Here is a 24,346-nt window from a genome sequence, read left to right as displayed (position 1 = left end):
TCCTATATCTATATAGTATGGTTAATCTATCAAATATGCCAAAAAATGTAACTTTTCAGATGATTTTTGTCAAAAATGAAAGTGTTCATCCCCAACCTTTATATATGTTATGCATTATCACCAAATACAACTTTACATTTTAATATTAAGAATGAACTAGAAATATGGTCACTTGGTCTTCTCCCGACCAGCAGTAAAACGCTTGCCGAAGTGGGGCGTCCGTTTGGCTTTGCGGGATGTATCAAGTTTGCAGTCACGTCCGGTCAGAAGGGGGACGTTAAATCCGATGCCTCGTGGAAAGAGAGTGCCAAGCTTTTTGCACGTTAAGAACCCTTGCAACAACTCTTTGAGGGGTCCGTAGGTGGCCTGTTGCAAGGCTAAATTTCTGTCCCTATCCAATATACCCTCATTTTCCAGTGGCAGTACAAATTTCCCCGACCATCATCCCAGATGGCCTCTATTGTATCTGCGTACCTATTGTATTTATTGTGAATTTGTTCTCGTCCTGAATATGCATAAAATATTTGCCACTGGACGTTAAGCAACCAACAATCAATCATATTCTAAACTGTGAGAATAATAACTGAGAATGAATATTTTGCATCAATGCAGCCTCGGATGATCCTCTGTTTCAGTTTTGACTTATTTCAATTTGCTTTCTCTTTTAACATTGGTAACATCGCGCAACTTAATTCAGTAAAACTAAAAAGATGCTCGACTATAAACTGACCATATAATACAATTTCACAGCAGAAAAACACTCGTTGAATTAGTTAAGTTATTAGAGGATCATTTAGCTCCCAAACCGCTACAAGTATCAGAACGATACAGATTTGAAAAAAAGTATAAAAAAGTTGCGGAATCGATATGTTGCACAATAACGAAAAGTATCACTGCATTGTGGTTGTAAAATGTAAAAATACAAAAATACTAAACTCTGAGGAAAATTCAAAAAGGAAAGTCCAAAATCAAAAGGCCCAAATCAAAAGTCCAAACACATCAAACGAATGGATAACAACTGTCATATTCCTGACTTGGTACAGGCAATTTCTAATGTAGAAAATGGTGGATTGAACCTGGTTTTATAGCTAGCTATAATGCAGACCTCAAAGAAAAGTTAAAATATAGGCTAGTTGGCAGCCTTAAAGACCCGAACATTCAGAAAAGGTTATATCAATACAATACTTAAGGATGTACAGATATTCGGACTCCTTGGTGGTTTTCACTACGATACCAGGTAATATATTTTGCCTAATAATACCCAATATCTCTTCATATCAGGCCTTGAAGGCATAAAACTTTGATCAGTGCTCGGAGCACAAAAACCATGCTCGAAACATGAAATCCAGCAATTTGATTGGTTGATTTTCGACTCTGAGTACAAAAATCAGGCTCGAAAGTTAATTTTTGGAATTTTGGGTCCTCTATGCTCTTCAACTTTGTATTTATTTGGCTTTTTAACTATTTTGATCTGAGCGTCACTGATGAGTCTTATGTAGACGAAACGCGCGTCTGGCGTATAAAATTATAATCCTGGTACTTTTGATAACTATAATGACCGTGATGCCTGGCTTAGATGTGATATTAACCAACATTAAAGCAGATTCCAAATATTGTTTCTTTTGATTTGAGAGTAAATTGAGACTGAAATAATACAATTAAAATATAGGTAAAAGTCTGAATCAAGCCTCCCCACCACCACCCCTAAATATCTCGAAATTGAGCTCCAAGACATTTCATTATTTTGAGCATATTTTGATCCTCAACTAATGCTCTTCCAGCTTATAGTGTATGGATTAAATTAATGATGTGTCTTATTTCAACTTAGTACATCCTTAACATACGATAAGGCAGTAGATATTGGCGTAACAATGGAGACTGCATAAGAAGATGCTATACTTTTCAAATCTTTGAATTATTTCTAAATATATATATTGCAATTTAAATAGCCTTTAAATAAATTATGTCGATGCGGAAGTCCTGAGCGCTAAGCTGATGATACCCCTATGAATTGATAAACCCTTCTTCAGAAACGCTTATATATGTGTACCTTCACCAGGAACGCTCAATGTCGAAACATTGTAAGTCAAGTATATCAAAGACCGACAGATGGGTTTTTATAAAATAATAAAATAATAAATACTAACATAAATAGTATCATATCTTTGTAGCTTCTACTATAATTGAAATTCTAAATGTCAATACGAAACTCAAAACAATCATTTAAATTATATATGAAATACGTAAGTTAATCATTAACATCAAAGCTAGAGTATTCCCAGTTATGTTATAAAACTTGTTTTTGATAGTTTATAAATGATATTCCAATGACACAGAACAATGATATATTTCTAATGAAGGTATATATATGATATGCGAATTTTGCAGACAATAATTAAAAAAAGAACAATCATCATGATTAACATATCTTTTTTAATATTGAGTGCTCTATCTATGACCAAACCACAGGACATATCTTCTGTTCCTGGAAACGTTTCCTTCAACGATAATAATACTGGTGAGGTCTCATTTTATACTGATGATGTTATCATACATCCTCTCGGAAACACTGGACTATCATTTGTCCTTCATCATAGAAATGACCTCTATATCATAAACATTATTGACAGAAATTGTTCCGGTGTGTACATAGAATTTTTAAATATCTATGAAGTGCTAGAAAATGAGTCATGTAACAGAAATTTTTATATCTCAAGAGTATTCGATGCTGTCAACGACACTCATAGCATTACTTTGGAAGATTCTGGTATTATTCCTTTATTTGAAGACATTGGTATTACATTTATTGACAAACGTTGTATTGATGAGTTTAAAATGTTTTTATCCATCAAAGGAAATGACAAAATAAGCAATGCAGAAATACACTATTTTCTTACTAATTGGACAGATTGTTTACAATGTGTTGCATTGGCAAACGAACATATATTTCGTGTTAACGTGTATGAGGAAAAAGGCCTATCAAAAATTGGCATAACGTATCCGGAATACACAACAGTTTTGTTTAGTTTTGAGGATGATAAGTGTGTAGACAATTTCATCGACTTTGTTGCTTTGTACGGATACATAGACATAGAATATGAAGACTTTCTCGTCAGTCCATCTAACATTAATGAATTTCATCGGAAATATAAATGTTTAGATTTCCGTATTCCGTGTTTTGGAGAGAGATACGAAATTGAATTTATTTACCTTCCACCAAAACCAGCAACATTTGCAGGCTCAGTGCTTTCAATTGTAGTCATAGTGATTAATACGTATGTTTTGTCCGTCTTTCTTCGGAAGAAAAATCGATCACCGATAGTAATAATGTTATCCGCAATTGCTTTGACTGACATGCTTACAGCAGTTTTTGTATGCATCCCTATGACAATACCATATTTGTTGTATGAACGCCAGGTAACGTTTTCTTCAATTTATAAGTCATGGGTATGGTTAAGTTATGACTATTTCACGTTTAGTGTATGGTCATTTCTAAGCTTTGAAATAGGTAATATATTCCACATGGCATCAATTTTCAACACAACAGCCTTATGTGTCCAGAGAGCTGTTTCAATGATATTTCCAATATGGAGTAAAATACACATGACCACTAAGGTATGTGTGTACACCTCAATAGTCATGTTTGGATATTCATTGCTTTTGAGTATAGCATTGTTTATTTGTCATATGAATTTATCTTTGAATGTAGATGGTATACTTTGCCTAGACTATGGACGTTTTAATATTTTAGAAATTGAAAGGTACATCGTCTTTTTGGTTAACATATCTTATATGTGTTCTTGTATCTTAATGATTGTATGTTCTGTTTACATTGCGTGCAAACTTACGATTTTAAGGACAAATCTTCAATGGGTTGACAGCCAAGAAGTGCAGAAAAGAAATCGTAGATCAGCTTCCATTGTCGTTATCATCTCTATCATATCTACTCTATCTGAAGCTATATCAATAATGACTTTAAGTTTTTCTTTTGCGAAGAATGAACAGGTACTGAAATTTTACGACGACTTTTTCTACATGCTATACCCATATCAACCATTGAGTATAACCATTGGATTCTTTTGTAATTTCTTTGCTTACTTATTTATGGGTGCACAATTAAGAGAGACAATTTTCGAAAGCTTTAAGAGAGGAGTTATCAAATGACTAAACGACGAGTGTTGCAATGAGATCAACTTCTACTCTGCATACATCAATTGATTCTATCAAACAATGCACACGTGATATAATCTTACAAAATACGTATAATTCTTTTTTTATTGATTTAAGCCTTCCAATTGATATTTTAGAGTGTGTTTTTCTATGTTGTGATGTTATACTATTGTTTCAGAAAAAGGAGAAGGTTTGGTACAATTTAAACGTTAAATCCCGCTGCAAATGTTTGCACATGTCCTAAGTCAGGAATTTGATGAACAGTAGTTGTACTTTGTTTATATCATTCAGACGTGTTTTTTGTTTCTCGTTTTTATATATAATGAACCGTTAGTTTTCCCGTTTGAATGGTTTTACATTACTAATTTTTGGGGCCCTTTATACCTTCCTGTTCGGTGTGAGTCAAGGTTCTGTGTTGAAGGCCGTCCCTTGACCTATAATGGTTCACTTTTATAAATTGTTATTCGTTTGGAGAGTTGTCGCATAGACACTCATACCACATCTTCCTATATCTATATAATTGTTTATATTGAAATAAAAGTTTCTCACAAAGATAGTTACGTTTAATACAGTAATTAGTGAACATAAAGTAAAATGACAATAGAATAAACCAAACGAACATTTAAAACTAAAAAAATCGAAAATAATCTAACATTTAAAAAAAACAAATAACGACCCAAAGATGAAAAAATTAACAATACACTTATAGAAAAGATTGTTTAACAACTTCGCACGTGGCGCCATTCCTGTAACAATAATATAAATTGATAATTGATATTTTATAATGGAGAAAACAAAGAATATGGGGTATAATATCATGATACAAAGTCAGCAAATGAACAGCGCTTGCATTGCTGTCCTCATCTCAAAGCCACAGTGAAACTTTTATCATTGAACAAAACAGCTCTCACCTCAGCGCTAGTTTAAGAAGACCCCTAGCATCGGCTTCAGCAGAATTATGTGCACAAATGATTTGAATGAACTTAGGAAGATGTAACACCATACATTCTAATGCGACAACGTTTGTAACGTTCATTTTGAATGGATAACGTCACTTTTTTCATGGTATCAATTGACAATTGATGCTATGGGACGTACGCGCAAGCGCAGACGTCATATGACAGATTTTATATATATGTTTTAACGTTTTTTTCTGTCAGTTTCATTAGAATGGAGATAACAATATTGTATTTTAAGCTTCGACGGCATCAATTGGGGATTTGATGGTCGCAAATACCCGTTTACTGTCTCCGCTAACGAGTCGCCAGTAAACTTAATTTGCGACCATCAAATCCCCAATTGATGCCGTCGGAGCTGAAAGTACAATACAGTTATCTCCTAAATAGAACACGGTCAAAAAAGAAAATACTGCAATCAATCTTATGCTGTGTAGCATACATTTTAGGTACTAGTATTAAAGTGAAAGATGAAAACTCTGTATGATTTGTAAACAAATATCCAATTCGGATCTATTCACAATTAAAAGCCATGTAGTAACAACACATTTATTCTTCGACTAGTTATTAGCATGATATGGGTTGTATTCTTCTGGTATGATACTTCAACCCTTACAGGAGGGATTGTGCATATTTTTATACGATGAATATATAAGTCATCAATCAGTTTACATTAGCAGGAAATGTTATAAGTAGTTTGTTGATTCATGTTCATCATTCTTTAAGGCTTTTTTCTGCATGTTCCTTATCCAACGTCGGACTCGGATTTTTTTAAACCCAGTTTTCTGTGAGTATTGATGTGTACCTTTGTTTTATTACGCATTGGCTACAAATAAAATAGAATAAAATAGAAGACTTGACTTGGATTCAACATAGCATAAACATAAGCTCTAGTAAGCTTTTTATCGATTATAAAAACGGATCCAAAAATAATCAAAGCATCAGGCATATATACAACATACAATAAATAAAACAAAAGAACAATCAAATTTTTAGATTTCAGGCAAACTTATATGAAAATGTTTGTTTTCAAAAACAGAAAAAGTAGTGTTTGACAATAAAGACTCCATCAGCTCATATGGCAACGCCTCTATAGTTCATCTACCAGCAAGTCATCAACAGTAAAAGAAATTTGAAATTCAAACTCCGCGCTAGATAGACAATTCATTTAGGAAAAAAATTCAAGTTCATAAATATTTATGGAAAGCGGTATACCAATTGTACTATTTAAACAAAATGAATTGAAGAGCTGAGAGTTTAACAGCAAAGATTTTAATACGTTAAATACATTAAGAACATCGACATCTTGGACAAAATCAAAGACTGATATGTGTTATGACTTGTATTTTGAAATCTTTTCCAAAGTACAGCTGCAGCAATATGTGAAGTTGTAGTCATCACACACATGGGAGTGCCCTTTCTTGCACTTTTTTTTCTAATTTGTTGTATTTTTACAGTTTAAAAATGACAGCTCAAAGGGCATAACTTAGAATAACTCAAAATAAAAGTATGACACATAGTGAATTTATACAATTTCAAAAGTCAAGGTCCGAACAATTGTACAACTAGGATAATCATTTATTGTATCAGCTTTTAAGAGGTCCTTCTTGAGAGTTCTGTTTTTTAATATTCACCGATTCATTTTAAATTGTGTCTTCTATAGTGAACGTTCAAATCAAATGATGTACTGCACATTGATTCTTTTGATGTGTGATATAAATCCAGATGCATATAAATATTCAGCATGGTGGCATTTGTTTTAGTTGATAAAGTTTCATTTTTATCAGTTTTAACGATTTCCCATTGTTTGAATTTACCTTGGAGATACATAGTTGATTTTATCTAACTGAAAGCAGTTATGATATATAACAGATACGGAGAGTTCTAATGAATCAATGATATTCTTTCAAGCACATTTATGATAAACGTTTCCATATTTAAAACAGATAAAAGCCTATGAAAAAAAACATAGAAAAAAGATTTTCGGTGTACATCAGTAACTTTCAATCATAATAACCTTTGTTTACTTAAAAGTGCACCAAGGAATTAAAAATAACATGAAGCATAACTTAGTTTTGGTAAATTTGAAACCAAATTGTTCACATTTCTATTCATATAGCTTTTACTATATCTAAATATATGTACGGTTACAAAATTTACAATTCAAAGGCGCAAACAAACTTTTATCTTAACTTTGAGAACACGACTTAGTCAAGATATTAAAGAATCATGTACCTCCCAAACCGCTACAAGCATCAGAACGATTCAAATTTGACAAAAAGGAAAAAAGAGGGGGGAATCAATACAAAACTATGCTGCACAATTACGAAAATCATGATTGTGATTAAAATGCAGACCTAAAAGAAAAGTTAACGGACAGGCTAGTTTGTGCCTCTAAAACCCGCACATTCAGAAAGGTTTAAATCAGAAAAGACTCAACACACGATAAAGCTGGGGTCACACAATCACGATTTTTACTACCGTTCTTGACAGGACCATTCCCGATTAAAATTTATTAAAAGTCTGATCAAGATCCTGTGAATCGTGGATGGAAATTCAAACTTAAATTAAAATTTGTCAAAAAAAATAATTTGATCACGACAACAATCAGATAGTGTTCAGGAAGCACCGATATTCAACCGTTTCTAAGCGAATAAGTCCCGATAATCCCGTTCTGAATCCGCTTCTAATCCGATTTGTATTTTTCGCCAGGTAAAATTCGACCGAGTCTGTCACGACTGCGTCCCGACTCTACCGAATGTAATCCGACTGTGATCAGACAGTGACCAGACTGTGAACCGACGCTGACGGAAGTTATTTGTTCGAAAACTGTCGGCATATTCGGGATGATCAGGTACTGTCGGAACGTAATCCTATCACGGTCCGCTCTATCGCATTGCAAACGGCTTTGTCTGGTCTCAGTCGTATTGTATTCTGTAGTTGTCGGGACTCTGACGTGGGTATCGTTAACGAATTTCGTATTAATAACGGGACTGTTTTGGAACGGTTTCGGCAAAAAACGGTTCGCAATCGACAAGATCTGGATGCAATCTGGACTCAATCGGCAGAAAAACAGCTATGAAAAATTACTCCGGATCATTCCCGTTTCACAGGACACCGTCCAGAATACACAAGACATTGTTCGGAATTCGATCCGATACAGCAGAATCTGTCACGACATAGCCACGATTGTAATCTGATTAGACAAAATCGGCTGAGTTGCCCCGAATGTTACGGGACGCACCTAACTGTCGGGATGCTTTGCCGAACTATTCGGACCCTTCCCGATCCGTAGGAATCTGTTACGAACTAAAACGAATGCGTTCAGACAATGATAGGACATTCCAGATAATTGAGGATACCAATCCGACTTTTTCACTTTTCATATCGTATTGCTGTCTGATCTCAAACGGGAGCATTAATCGGCAATGTGTGAACCCCGCATTAGATAGTATATATTTGTACAGAATTGTAGGCAAAACATAGAACAGAGGGCTAAAGAAAATGAGTGCAAGAACCCTAAATTTCAACGACAGCAACACGAAGAAAACTTTCGCTGTTACCTTTGTAACAACGCAGGCCACTCGCGATTCGATAGTAAATTCAAGAACACAATTTTGTACGACTGTAAAAAATCAGGCCATGTAAAGACAGCCTATCTGTCAAAATCGAAGAAACCACAACCGAGGAAAGGAGTAGTTTCAGTAAGACCCCTTTTTGGCCTCAAAATATAAAGGTTTTACAAAATTGTGAACAGAATCTTTTAGCTATTTACTGGAAAGTAGAAAGCTTCTGCTACATAAATGTGGGCTGTTTTTGATAATACAATGTACGTATATCGGGTACTAGAATCATTTACTTATGCTAAATTACGGATATCTTCACAATTTTAGTATTTTATTTAAATTTTAAACCGTTTCCGTCTTAAATGAAAGTAGCCGCTTTCGTGTCCATTCATAATATTGAAATGTAAGTTGTATTTGATTATAATACATAACATATACAAAAGTTGAGGATGAACAAGGATGCGGCCCCTTTTATTTTTGACTAAAACCATCTGAAAAGTGACGTTTTTTAGCATACTTGATAGATTTTTCTTATTTAAGCTCAAATCGGAGCGCTTTAATGACTAAATCAGTTTAGATATTTTACAAGAAATAATTGAATCAATTAAAATAGACACTTAAGTGCTTAAAAAGTGTCCAAAATCTTTTGTAAGATACACCTGAAATTTGAGGCCAAAATCGGTCCTTACCGGACATACTCCTTTGATAATTATAAATCAATACATGCTACAGAGGTAGACTCTGATAATGATAATTGTATTGACAATCTTGACAAATATGAAATGAGTAACATGAAATCATCAAGATATGTCATAAAACATACTTTTAAAGGAGTAATGCATAAAATTGTAAATATGACGGAATTTGATGAGACTGACATCACAGTGAGAGGGTTAGCGCTATAAAACCAGGTTTCATCCACCATTTTCTACATTTAAAAATGCCTGTACAAAGTCAGGAATTTGACAGTTCTTGTCCATTCGTTTTTGATGTGTTTTGTTATTTGTTTTTGCCATGTGCCATGATTATGGATTTTCTGAATTGATTTTTCTCTGAGTTCATTATTTTTGTGATTTTACTTTTTATACATTTGAAAAATGTCATGCATCAGAAGCGCTAATCTGAATCAGGAATTCTCAAAGCCGAATGTTTTTTAAGCGAAGTTGAAGAGCTCAATGACGAATAAGGACATGAAAATAATAACCAAATCCAGGCTTACTGTGCATGAGAAAGTTGAAACCTTGGAATTCAGTATTTGTGCTATACGCTTTTAAATTTAGAAAATTTCTAAATATACAAACTGAAAATTTAATAACAGTTTCTAAATAAAGTATGTAGGTGTGGAAGCACTGACTGCAGAGCTGAGGACACCGTCTGGGACCTCTTAAAAACTACTTCTGAAGCGTTAACATAGGTGTACTTCAATCAGGAACGCTCAAAGTTGAATATTGGAAAGTCAAGTATATATAAAGACCAAAAGATGGGTTGATGTAAAATAATTAATACCATATATAATACCATAATTTATCGTCCTATTTGCTACGTATATTTACATCTCTAAATGTTACTATGGCATTTAAACAATTATTTTTAAAAATGAGATATCCTAAGAGAATCATTAACATCAATTATATAGTTTGAAGTATTCCCATTTCTGTTATAAAACTTTTTTGATAGTTATTCCAATGACACGGAACAATGACATATTTCTAATGAAGGTATATATACATCTTATATGCGAATTTGCAGACAATATTTTCATAAAGAACAATCAACATGATGTTCTTGACATTTTTTATATTGAGTGCTATGCCTATAATCAAATCGCAGGACAACTCTTCTGTTCTTGAAAATGTTTCCTTCCACGTTAATAATACTGATAAGATCTCAGTTTATACTGATGATGTAACTATACATCCTCTAGGAAATACTGGACTATCATTTGTCCTTCATCACAGAAATGACCTCTATATCATAAACATTATTGACAGAAACTGTTCAGGTGTGTACATAGAATTTTTTAATATCTATGAAGTGCTTGAAAATGAGTCATGTAACAGAAATTTTCATATCTCAAACGTTTTCGATGCTGTAAACGACACTCATAGCGTTACTTTGGAAGATTCCGGTATTATTCCTTTATTTGAAGACATTGGTATTACATTTGTTGACACACGATGTATCGATGAATTTAAACGGTTTTTATCCATCGAAGGAAATGTCAAAATAAGCAATGCAGAAATAAACTACTTTCTTACTAATTGGACAGATTGTTTACAATGTGTTGCATTGGCAAACGAACATATATTTCGTGTTAACGTGTATGAGGAAAAAGGCTTATCAAAACTTGGCATAAAGTATCCGGAATACACAACAGTTTTGTTTAGTTTTGAGGATGATAAGTGTGTAGACAATTTCATCGACTTTGTTGCTTTGTACGGATACATAGACATATAATACGAAGACTTTCTCGTCAGTCCATCTAACATTAATGAATTTCATCGGAAATATAAATGCTTATATTTCCGTATTCCGTGTTTTGGAGAGCGATACGATATTGAATTTATTTACCTTCCACCAAAACCAGCAACATTTGCAGGCTCAGTGCTTTCAATTGTAATCATAGTGATTAATACATATGTTATGTCCGTCTTTCTACGAAAGAAAAATCGATCACCGATAGTAATAATGTTATCTGCAATTGCTTTGACTGACATGCTTACAGCTGTTTTTGTATGCACCCCTATGACAATACCATATTTGTTGTATGATCGCCAGATGACGTTTTATTCATATGATAAGACATGGGTATGGTTAAGTTATGACTTTTTCACGTTTAGTGTATGGTCTTTTCTAAGCTTTGAAATAGGTAATATATTCCACATGGCATCAATTTTCAACACAACAGCTTTATGTGTACAGAGATGCTGTTTCAATGTTGTTTCCAATATGGAGTAAAATACACATGACCAATAAGGTATGTGTGTACACATCAATAGTCATGTTTGGATATTCATTGCTTCTAAATTGTGCATTGATCATTTGTCATTTGAAATATTCTTTGAATATAGATGGTATACATTGCGTAGACTATGGACGTGTAGATTTTTTAAAAATAGACAGTTACACAATACTTGTGATGAACATATCTTATATTTTTTCTTGTGTCTTAATGGTTATATGCTCAGTCTTCATTGCGTGCAAACTTACGATTTTAAGGAATCACCTTGAATGGGTGGACAGCCAAGAAGTACAGAAAAGAAATCTTAGATCAGCTTTTCTTGTAGTTATTATTTCTATCATATGTACTCTATCTGAAGTCTTATCAATAATGACTTTAACTTTTGCCTTTGCGACGACTGAACAGGTAAACAAATTTTACGAAGACTTCTTCTACATGCTATACCCATATCAACAATTGAGTATCACCATAGGTTTCTTTTGTAATTTCTTTGCTTACTTATTTATGGGTACACAATTGAGAGAGACAATTTTCGAAAGCTTCAAGAGAGTTATGCCTAAACTGTGAGGGCTGAACCGAAAATTGCTCAAAGTGAAGCAATTGATTCTAATTGACAATGAACACGAGGCATCGTCTTGCCGCCTATGTATATTATAGTTTTATTGAAATAAAGATATTTACCTGATATACATTGAACTGATATATATCACTGAACTAGTTTATATTTGTTCAGGGGCCAGCTGAAGGACGCCTCCGGGTGCGGGAATTTCTCGCTACATTGAAGACCTGTTGGTGACCTTCTGCTGTTGTTTTTTTTATTTGGTCGGGTTGTTGTCTCTTTGACACATTCCCCATTTCCATTCTCAATTTTATTAATTAGTTAAAACATTCAAAACTCAAAAGTCGAAGCTAAACTGACAACGCCTTGATGAACAACGAATTAGAACGAAAAGACGAACAATTCCACAATACGCTTCATAGAAAACTAACGATTGATCAACATCTTCTTGCTTCACATATAGCACCATTCATGCTACTAGCCTATAGATCGATAATTTGTATTTCATAGTTAAGAGAAAAAAGGTAATGAGGTTCAAACTGTAACACAAAACATGAAAACGCACAGCCAAAAAAAATAATAAATGAAAGCAAATGAACAGCGTTGTATTGCTATTCATTATTTCACTAGTCACAGTGAACTTTCAACTTGAAGCAACACATTCTCTCCTTACTGATAGTTTAAGACACGATCCTGTGCATCGACTTGAATGGAATTATTCTAAAAAAAATATTTGTATGAACTTTTGTAAGAAGTTATAAACCCTAATTTGACTCGGTCAAAAAAGAACATACTGTAAAGTAATATATATCTAAAACAACATAGTTTCTGCGCACAGTTGTAAATCTTAAAACTATGCAGCATACATTTTATTTATTAAGCATTATATGTAAGCACTTTTCAATTTGTAAACAAAAATCCAATTTGGATATACATGTATTTAAACATGTAGATAGAAAAAAAAATATATGGTTTTCCATCACTCAAATTTGTAAAATATTTACTAATTTATCAGCGGTTTAAGGAAATCATTCGTAAAGGTAAATCAATGAGCAGGCCATCAACAAATACTATCTTTTATGATAATATTCTATACATGGTACAAAAATGTCGTCATTCACATAAAAAAAGATAACCAAACCTTTTATCAGATTTAGTCAGAAGGGAAATAGTATTAGTACATGTCATTTATTCTAAAACCAGTTATTGACATGCTACGGATGTGTTTCTAATATACTTCATGATGTAATTATTCTGATCACTTTACTTACTGGAAGAGATGTGCTTGATTTACATACGATATGTTTATAATATATCATTCTTTTCAATTTTTGAAAAGAGCTGGCATGCCAGTAATTTCTATTAGTCGTTTGTAAATAATTGTTCATCATTGTTTTTTTTTTCTGTAACCTTAATTTATCTTTAACGTCGGACTCGGGCTTCTTTTAAACTGAGTTTTCTGTGTGTCTTTGTGTGTGCTTTTTGTTTTATTCCACATTGGTTAAAGTTATAATAGAATATAATAGAATATAACACTTTTTTGATTTGGCAAAGCATTACACATAGAAACATCAGTTTAGGGAAGCGTTTTACTGAATATAAAGACGTATACAAAACGAAACATCATGTAATATAAAACTAAAATTATTTTTTTAGATGTATTAGTTTGTTTGAAATAGCAATAGTTCAATTTGCAGCCCATGAGACAAGCATATTTATGGGTCACCTAACAGCAATGTTATAATAATATAACAAAGCGCTCAACTATTTTAGGTAAAACATTATTTTATATTTAATTACGGTTTGCTGTGTTCATCAGTAACTTTAAATCATATTTATCTAGGTTTACCAATGTAAATTAAGGAATTTAAAAAAGACACGAAAAGACACAATTTAGTTTCGGCAAACTTTTAAATAAACTTACTGACGATCCTTTATTGAAACCTTGAAATCAATGACTGAGATTCTATATTTTTTTCAAACAGGTCATTTTGTAGCCGTGGATGAGTAACTTTTTTCAGTTTCAACTAACATGTATGTTCATTATCTATATCTATTAACATGGAGAACATCGTGCAACTAAACTCGGTTGAAACTAAAAATAACTTTCATTTGACCATATAAAACAATGTCACATTGGGAATAACACTGTCTTATTCATTATACTTGCCGGTAGATATTCATGAACAATCATCATTTTTTTTCAGCGTAGCAAGTAACAATTGCTCCCGACAGACAAGGCGATTACAATCTTATGACGAAAAGTATGAAACAATTATAATTTCTTCCTACAAATTGATTCATTATTAATTGATCCCGCTAATCAAAAGAAAATAATCTATTGATTGTGTTTCGTAACATTAAAACAATTACTGTAGGGATGGGAACGAGTACTCGAGTCCTCATACGGAAGGTCGTGCACTCGAGTACAATTTTGATACTCGGATACTCGATTGACTCTTATTAATCTTTAGGTATTTGTCTTACATTTACCCTGACTTTTCTTAAAAATATCCTTCGTAATGCTTATAAAAATGATATCTGTTTTCAACGTAAACTCGTTTATCATAAGACTTATATGAGTTATAATTTACTCTCAGGTTTACCTATTATCGCAAAGCGTTTGAGTAATAACAGCATAGCCTGTTCCTTCCGAGAAGATTTTATCATATACTGAACTCTTTCAACAAAATTAAAAAAACTGACTTTCATCTTAAGATGTGGTTTATTTCATATTTTATTTTCGATTTATGAGTTTGGCTGTCCCTTTGGCATCTTTCGTCCCTCTTTCATATTTTTTTTTTTAGTAAAAACAAAATATAAGTTCCCTGCACTAAACCGTACGCAAATAATAAGAGATATTTGCAACGATTAACACTTTTATGAATTAATAACTCAAAAGTCGTAAACTAAGTATTTTTATAATACGACATGTTTTTATTTGTTAATCAAGACTTCTTTGCAATCATGATTGGTATGAGATCTTCATTTAATGTAATAAATGTTTATTTGAACCTTGATTATTGTTTAATTTATAATTAACACATGCTTGAATATCGTTTCGAATAAGTAATTTAAAGCCCAATAGTTTGTTGAAAGTTAAAAAGACAGATTCATTATATGGACAAAACCAACTGCACAGAAAAAGATGATACGGATTGTCTATCAAGTAGACTTTATTTATGTGTTACATATTTTTTTTTCGTTTATTTTTTTTATATGAATAAGGCCGTTAGTTTTCTCTTTTGAATTATTTTACATTTTCTTATCGGGGCCTTTTATAGCTGACTTTGCGGTATGGGCTTTGCTCATTGTTGAAGGCCCTACGGTAACCTATAGTTAATGTCTGTGTCATTTTGGTCTCTTGTGGACTGTTGTCTCATTGACAATCATACCACATTTTTTTTTATATTTATGAACATATTGATGGTTTTATTTGTATACTAGTTTTTCTGTTTTTAAATTGATTTGTGAATGTACATACAACAATTTCTATTATGATAGGTTACATTTTAGAAACGGCGGTCCGTTATTGACACAAAAAAGAAACGCGATACCTATTACCAAGGATCAATTATATATTGTAGTCATACAGTTAGATAACGATCTGCAACAATCGTATGTCTTTCTTTCGGATGTCAAACAATGTCAATATATTATAATTTGGCTTATGAAAGATAATGACAAAAATACTATATCCCAATAATACTTGAAACTTTTCACTAAACATTTAAGAAATATCCGAGTCCTCGGGCACTCGCGATTATCATGACCGAGTACTTGAGTATTTAATTTCTGAACAAGAATGATGGCTGAGATTCTATATTTATTTTAAACTTGTCTTTCTGATATAAGCAACATCATAAATGCAGCCTGAGGTTAACTCCTTGTTTTAGATTTGACTTATGCCAACTCGATATCTCTTTTAATTTCGAAGACAATAATCAACATCATAAATGCAGCCTGAGGTTAACTTCTTGATTTAGATTTGACTTATGCCAACTCGATATCTCTTTTAATTTCGAAGACAATAATCAACATCATAAATGCAGCCTAAACTAACCTCTTGTTTTAAATTTTACTTATGTCAACTCGATATCTCTTTTAATGTCGAGGACATCACGACAATTGTAAATCAGGTAAAATTTAAAAGATGATTGACTTTCACCTTTAAATAGAACAGAATTATTGCTTTGGGATTTACTCGGTCTAATTCGTTATATTTGCCTTAAAAAAATCATGACCGAAAATTGCTGTTTCAAACAAAGCATGTAAAAATTGCTCCCGCTAGACAAATAATTACACGTTTTATGATGATTATTGTCATACAACTGATAATTGTTTTCCTACAAATGAATTCCTTGAATGATGAAATAGAATGATAAAATTTGAATTAAAAAAAAGAAAACGTATGCCGCCTTCAGTTGTAAGAATCACATACAGTGCTTCAATCCAAACCGTAGCTTGAAATCGTGCAAATTATTTTCTAGGCTAATATTCAGACTGAGTTCTTGTCAATGTGAACATTATGATCCTACATTATCACAAACTGGTTTACATGATTAAGGGGTACATCTTTTTTGTTTTAAAAAAAAACCCCGGGGCATGTGCAATACTTTCCATGGCTAATACAGACTACTTTGAACAGCGAGCGAGCTTTCCAATGTTAAAATACAATTAAAACAATTGGCCCTTTCAGAATCTAAAGCACTATGGTTAATTTCATTATTCGTACCGTACCCCAAAAATAACGCAACGACATTGGTTGAATTTCCATTGTTTTAGACGTTTTCAACCAATTACGACGTTTTGGTGTACACTTTTGAAAATATTACCCAGAATGCATTAGATTCTGAAACGGCGAATTATAAGAGGTGATTGGGATATATTTCGAGATAATACTTACTTATTTATAATTACATCTCATTCATACATTCATACACGTAGCAGCCATTTTGAAAGAAGCAAAAAATGAAGGTAGAAAACGATTTATTCCGTTACAACAGATAAAAAGGAAGTAACACGCCACGTTTGGTGGTTGTATGATCAAACAAAATATTTTGCCAACTTTACACTCAACTGAAACCATTCAAAACTTATTCCTAAAATAGCATAAATGTTACCAATTTTCTGCATCAGATGCGCATTTAGACAATCAATGTCTCTTTGGCGATGCTCGAGGCCAACATATTTGAAAATCAAAAGCTTATTTAAAAGATTCGTTATAAGCAAGCAAAAAATACAAAAAGGTATTGCCGACTCTGGGTAAGGAGTTAATATCATTAAAAATAAGAAATAATAATTTTCTGTACAATATTTTGATTTGATGCATTTATTACATGCTTGCGACACATTATACTACTGGGGATCTGTGCAATAACCTAAAAGAAAGAAGAAAAAAAGTTTTAATATCAAAACATGTATTCAATACATAAAAATGACCGGAGTAATTATTTTAAAATGCCCATAATAAAGTAGTAAATGTAAAAAAAAATATGCTTCCGAAAAAAAAAATTCTTGTTTAATCAAGAACATGGCAAACACAGACCGTAGTCCTTTCTTTTTTCTTGACACAATTGCTTCAACTTTTAATACATATTCAACTTCGTATAGACTTTATATGCCTATCGGCAGTCCTTTTGAAATTTAACCCAGAAAATGGCTAACAACGCAAATAAATATGTACATATCATTTTCAGTTTATAAGTATACACACCTAGTTCTCCGAGAGGCACATCATAAACACCCCTTCCTTTACATATTAATGGTGATCTACATGGACATCCAAATACTAGTTGTTCAGGTGGATGTGATGCAGAACCATATCTAACATAACATCCTAAAATCACAGGTTTGTGAATGTAATTGAATAAATTGGACAAATCTGTGTATCTGTATGATCATCAACAAGGGTAAACGAGAAACCTTGCTCTATGCTCTGACTTACATCTTCATAAATTGATTAAATAGAACCTTGATATAAGTTTAGGGCGCTTTCGATAATGTTACGTTAATCTTTGCCAAAAAACTCAAACTTTGACATTTGTAAAAACAGCAATACTTAAATAATTTTGTATTTTTTTAATGTCAGTGCATTGTACCTTGACGCTTCCTTTTTTGTGGTTATAACTGTCTAATTAGATTCTAGTGTATTTAGTACTTAATAAAAAAAATCAAATCATTTTAGAAAATTAATCTATATATAACAAGGTTTTTCATTGTTGCAATGATTTAACAAATTGACTGTAACATATATTATACGAAAGTGTATATTCTTCGATACTGATGTGATTAATTTTTACGTCTTGCTTCCCGTCTAAAGGCAAATAAAATTTGAATTATGCATCCATACTCGGCACAACTCTTTGATAAAAATTTGTTGATTTGATACATATATCGTACGAACAATTACATAAACAAGATAAAATGTGTTGTATCTATACAAAAAAAACCATATTCATTAATATTATATTACCTGATTTTTCAGTTCCAAGTGGTTGGCAGTATCCTTTTGGTTGATCAACATTTCTCTTTCCTATAGGTCTAACTATACTGATACAACATTCATTATTAGAACAGTCTGCTGGCGTATTACAAGATGGTGGATTTGCTAGCTGTTATGACATTGAAATATTAGAAATTTCCCATACAAATAAGATATGAGGTTATACATCAAATCTTTTAAACTAGGTTTGATTTGAATAACAGTCTGTGTTTGTTGTCTCATTATGGAACTCGATTTGATCAAATTCTATCCAATAACTTACTAACTTCACACGTTTTGAACAAAGACGAATACATATTCATTATCAATGAAAAAAATATGTTTACAATAAAACACTAAACAACTTATAATAGTCATAAAATATGTAAAAGAAACTATAAGACCTATTTATGAATGCGACGAATTAATTCTGTTGTATATAACATCTCGATACTTATCATTGCAATTCCATTGCTCTTTTTTTCGGATTTTATTCTAATATTATACTCACAACTGTCATAAAACAAACAGCAAATATGTAAACAAAATGTTTGAGCTCCATAAAAATAAAACGTGACTTCCTTTATAACATTGTACAACAGATAAGAAAGGTCAGTTGACATACATAAATGTTCTTGTCTATGGACATGGCGTTCGAAAATAAGTTCCAACAAATAGATTATAAGAAGTGGAATGATTGCCAATAAAAACTAAAGGGTCGTCGTGTTCAATAATTAGTTATTTTCACACTGCATAGTGCGCTATAAAAGGTCCCGGAATTGCAAATGTGAAACAATTCAAACGAGAAAACCGGCTGATTAAACGAAATCAAATATGGAACTTTTCAACCAACGAGAATATATATTTTCCAAGTTCGAAATGTATCAGCTATTTTCCATCTTGTCACTCGTGTAATGAAAATACAACGGGTCATTCCTAGCCAGATATAGTAGTGATCAGTAGTGTTCACCGAACAATCCAGATAAAGCCAAAGAATCGAATGCGGAACTAATTGTAACAAATTGGTTGACTGATAGGATAAGAATGTGTCTCAACTTACAAAAAAAAGTAAAATCACAAAAATAATGAACGTAGGGGAAAATCAATTCGGAAAGTCCATAATGACATGGCAAAATTAAAATACAAAATGCATCAAAAACGAATGGACAAGAAATGTCATTTTCCTGACTTGGTTAAGGCATTTTCAAATGTAGAAAATGGTGGATTAAACCTGGAAATGATCTTATATCTTTATATACTTAAATAATTGTATTTTCTGTAAACAATTTTTTGGTATGTTACTTTTTTTTATATATCTTAGCCAAAACTTTGACTAAATGTGATGAATTTATGCACCTTGTTTTTTTCAAAATAGTTTTGATTAATATACTTTTATTGCAGTTTCAGTCCTCTTTTCGAAATGTGTACTACTCCCGGTTGAAAATAAACTCATCATGGAGACCATAACTAAATTTTATATATACGACGCACGTTACGTCTACCAAAGACTCATCGGTGATGCTCGAATCCAAAAAAAGTTAAAGCCAAATTAAGTACAAAGTTGAAGAGCATTTAGGACCACAATTCCTATTAAAAAGTTTTGCCAAATACAGTTAAGGTAAACTATATCTGAGGTAAAAAGCCTAAATATTTCAAAAATTCAAAATGTTGAAAACAATTACTTGATAAATATAACCATATCAATGATAATTCATGTCAGCACAAAAAAGTGCTGACTACTGGGTTGCTGTTGAAACATATTTACTAAGTGGATTTACATGTGCAGATGCATGCATATCAGTGCATGCATCTGCACAAGTTTTCCCGTTTGAATGGTTTTACACTAGCAATTTTGCGGCCCTTTGTAGCTTGTTGTTCGGTGTGTTAAAGACCGTACATTGACCTATAATGGTTTACTTTTTAAAATTGTTATTTGGATGGAGAGTTGTCTCATTGGCACTCACGCCACATCTTCTTATATCTATATCAGTAGTATATTTTTCTCGTTGATCTAATTAGTCTCGCTCCTTTTGCAGTACACGCACCTCAACTTGATTTGTATATTCTATGTGGAATTAAAACAATTTAATAAATACTGTTGTCTCGAATTCAGCTTGGGTTTCATATTTAATGTGACTGAGTTTTTTTTAACATATCTTAACATGATAAGCGTCCCTAACAAATATCTAGAAAAAAAGGACATGTTTGTTCAGCAATATTACAGAAAGGAATTTTCACTACATCTTCTTTTCATAACATGTTATATTATCCATCTGCTACAAATGCAAAGACTTGTTTCCTTAATGTTCCCATATAATGACACACACTTAGTAGTTTCAAAACATGACATAATATTTCAATCTAGAAAGCCTTCAAGACACACTTACATTTTTAAACATTAAAAACATTCCAATACCGCCTATTAGTACTTTATAAACACATCTATCGTTAAATAAACCCAACTAACTTTATTACAACGGTAACAAAGGCTACTGTTTGTTAGTTTTACAGTTGTTTAAGATGTCGGAATTGGTGGAAGAAGAACAATAAATGGATTTGTATGCGTCAGAAACAAAATATTTAAAGAGCAGATAGAATTACAAAATTAACTGATAGATCGGTATTACAATTAACTGGAATTTAATGGCTGGTTTGAATGATAAAGTAGAATCTGAATTTTAAACCGTAAATAAAGAAGAAAATATATGCTTCTTTTCATTACAATTATCACATACAGTACTTCAAAATCATCGATAGCTTTAAAAAAAATTGCGACCTAATTTCTTTGTTTTCATTTCTTGTAAATGATGACACTATGATTTGAAGATGTCTTAAGTAAAACCCTCCCACATTATCACAAAATGGTTCACTTAATTTTGGGGTTAAATCGATTTGTTTGTCTATAACACAAGAACAGACATGTGCAATACTTAACATTGCTGGCCAAGACACACTTTTGTTAACAGGGAAAGAGATTTCACAGACTATTGAAGAAAAGCAATTACATAAACAGCTGTGCCAACTATGTGCCATCAAAAGTTTAATTCTCAAAAGTAATATTTAACATATTTGTAAGGCATGTTGTTTTGATGCATTTATTGCATGTTTGCAACACATCGTGCTACTACGGATCTGTACAATAACCTAAAACAGAAAGAAAGTTTGATTATCATGCGTTGTACGTATTTCATAAAACCTCCTTCATGAAATTATGCTAGTTTATGAGGAAAATGCACAAAAATTAAATAGTTCATAGCAAAACTATTTTGTTAATGAAAAACATGGCCTAGTTATATCTAGAACATGACAAGCATTGACCATATGCTTTTATCATTTCCTAGGTCAAAATGCTTCAACATTTGTATACTATATTTGACCATTTGGTATATCGACAGTCCTCTAAATATTATCCAGAAAAATGCTGTCACCGTTATGTGATGTGTACATTATACTCATAAATATACATACCCAATTCACCAAGTGGAACATCATATAACCCCTTTCCTTTACATATTAATGGTGAGCTACATGGACATCCAAATACCAGTTGGTCTGGTGGCTGTGATGCCGAACCATATCTAACGTAACATCCTACAATGACACAAAAAAATCAGTTGAATCTTTATTTCTGCCCGTTAATCAAAAGTTCTGAATTAAAAAATCGCATGATGTTTTCGATGGCTATTATCTTTATCAAATATGTTATTTTATGTATTTGGTCGTGCTAAATTGTCGAAAAGTAAAACAAATTACTAATACTTGGACATTTTGTATTCTTATTACCAGGTGTATCAATATGTATATCATGTTCATAAAATATCTAAAAATATTGACTGTTACAAGGCAATTTTTCATTGCTGTTATATGTCATAATATTCTGCTTATAACCACCCGACGCCTACTAGTATATACCAAACTAAATAAAAAGTTAAGAAAAAGTTTTGTAATATAAATTCCCAGAATCAAAGTGTTTTTGAGAAATTTCTCTTTTATCTAACAGTATAATGACTTGAGTGTGTAGGTAGGTGTTATATCTTTGACTGGTTTACTTGCTAGAACCGTGAAGTAAATATAAGGTTCCTCAATAAAGGAGTTTTGAAAAAGTTTTTTATTTGTTCTTAAATAGCTTATTCAAAATAACATATTTTTGTTTGTATACACAAATTATATACCAACATAGTATGTTACCGGATTTTTCAGTCCCAAGTGGTTGACAGCGTCCATGAATTCTAAGGTCAAGAAACCTCTTTCCTAAAGGTCTTATCAAATTGATACAGCATTCATTGGCAGCACAGTCTGTGGGTGAATTACATGGTGTTGAATCCGCCAGCTGTTATGTCATAAATTAAAAAAAAAAAAAAAAAGGGAGATGAGGTACGATTGTCAATGAGATAATTTTCAACAAAAATTGAAATTTACTTATATGTAACCGTAGATCGGTCACAAGCAATGAGAAACATCATAACCATAGTCTTTAAAAAACAGTTGTTATTATCCTTACTATTTATAGATGTAGATTTACATCGTATATTTTTAATTTGGAATAATATTTGTATGTGGCTCGTGGAAAAATTAATTATAAACTGTGATTGTACAAAATTCAATTTAATAGTTTGTTAGTGTCTCATCTTTTGTATGAAGATAAATAAATTATATATAAAAAAATACAGTAAAGCACTAAGGTTAATCAATACAGAAATATAAGAACCGACTGAAGCTACATAAGATACATTAAAATATATATGCACAGAAATAAAAAGATCAGGTATTTAAACAATTGTGACTGAATTATTTTGTCGAATACAAAATCTTTACATGAATTGGTACTTATTCATGGAATTTTAGTGCTTACTTTATGAAATTTTAATAAATATACTCACTACTGTCAAAACAAATACAGAAAAAATACACTGCAAAATTTTAAGCTCCATAACAATGAAACGTGTTGTTGTCTATAACATAGAAAAACAGATAAGAAAGGTCAGTTGCCACAAATAAATGTTATTGTCTATAGACAGGCGTTCGCAATAACTTTCCAATAAAAAGGTTACACGATGTGGTATATCTATCAATAAAGACCAAAGAACGTCAGTGTAAAGGTGAACCATACTGCCTTCAACAATGAGGAAAACCTATACCACATCGAAAGCATTAAAGGTACAGGTATTATAAATGTGAAACGATTTAAACGTGAAAACCAACTGACTGAATGAAAAAATAATAATTGAAAACAAATATCGGAGACATCATTTGTTTTTCTACGTTTATTCCATGAGTATGTTCTATGCGTTTTAACGGGTTATGTTTTCGTTTTATTTTCCTTGGAGAACTTGAAGCTCTGATCTTTGACATCTTTCGCATACATGATAATGATCTTAAGCTTAGACTACAATTGTTTTACATGTCGTTCTTATTTGTATAAGAAAGACACTTATACATATCGCATATAACATGACGCAATAGCTAAAGCAGCCTATGAAAATAGACAATATGTAAATAAGATACATGTCTTATTTCCACTGTATTAGTTTCTTTGAAGTAGGTAAATTTTATCAAACAAACCTGACATAGGAATAACAAAAAGCCACAATAATATTATAAGTCTAGCCAACAAACCTTATAATTACATGTATCCACAGCCTCCACGCT

General features: G+C 32.1%; 2 protein-coding genes across 2 annotated transcripts; both read right to left on the bottom strand.

The window, feature by feature from the left end:
* Positions 1–17,526: 17,526 nt before the first annotated feature.
* Positions 17,527–21,749, bottom strand: LOC134681872 (uncharacterized). The gene is made up of 4 exons (XM_063541516.1): positions 19,209–21,749; positions 18,689–18,827; positions 17,930–18,052; positions 17,527–17,594 (listed from the first exon to the last, which is right to left on the bottom strand). The coding sequence occupies exons 1-4, from the start codon at positions 19,257–19,259 to the stop codon at positions 17,572–17,574; spliced, it is 336 nt and encodes a 111-aa protein (XP_063397586.1). The 5' UTR covers positions 19,260–21,749; the 3' UTR covers positions 17,527–17,571.
* A 171-nt stretch (positions 21,750–21,920) lies between these two features.
* Positions 21,921–23,643, bottom strand: LOC134681871 (uncharacterized). The gene is made up of 3 exons (XM_063541515.1): positions 23,578–23,643; positions 22,886–23,027; positions 21,921–22,288 (listed from the first exon to the last, which is right to left on the bottom strand). Exons 1-3 carry the CDS (start codon positions 23,626–23,628, stop codon positions 22,128–22,130), a joined length of 354 nt encoding a protein of 117 aa, XP_063397585.1. The 5' UTR covers positions 23,629–23,643; the 3' UTR covers positions 21,921–22,127.
* Positions 23,644–24,346: the final 703 nt, after the last annotated feature.

Source organism: Mytilus trossulus, chromosome 8, assembly GCF_036588685.1.
Source record: "Mytilus trossulus isolate FHL-02 chromosome 8, PNRI_Mtr1.1.1.hap1, whole genome shotgun sequence".
Lineage (NCBI taxonomy): Eukaryota > Metazoa > Mollusca > Bivalvia > Mytilida > Mytilidae > Mytilus > Mytilus trossulus.
Note: the sequence above shows the minus strand (reverse complement) of the source record. Positions and strands in the feature narration are given on the sequence as shown.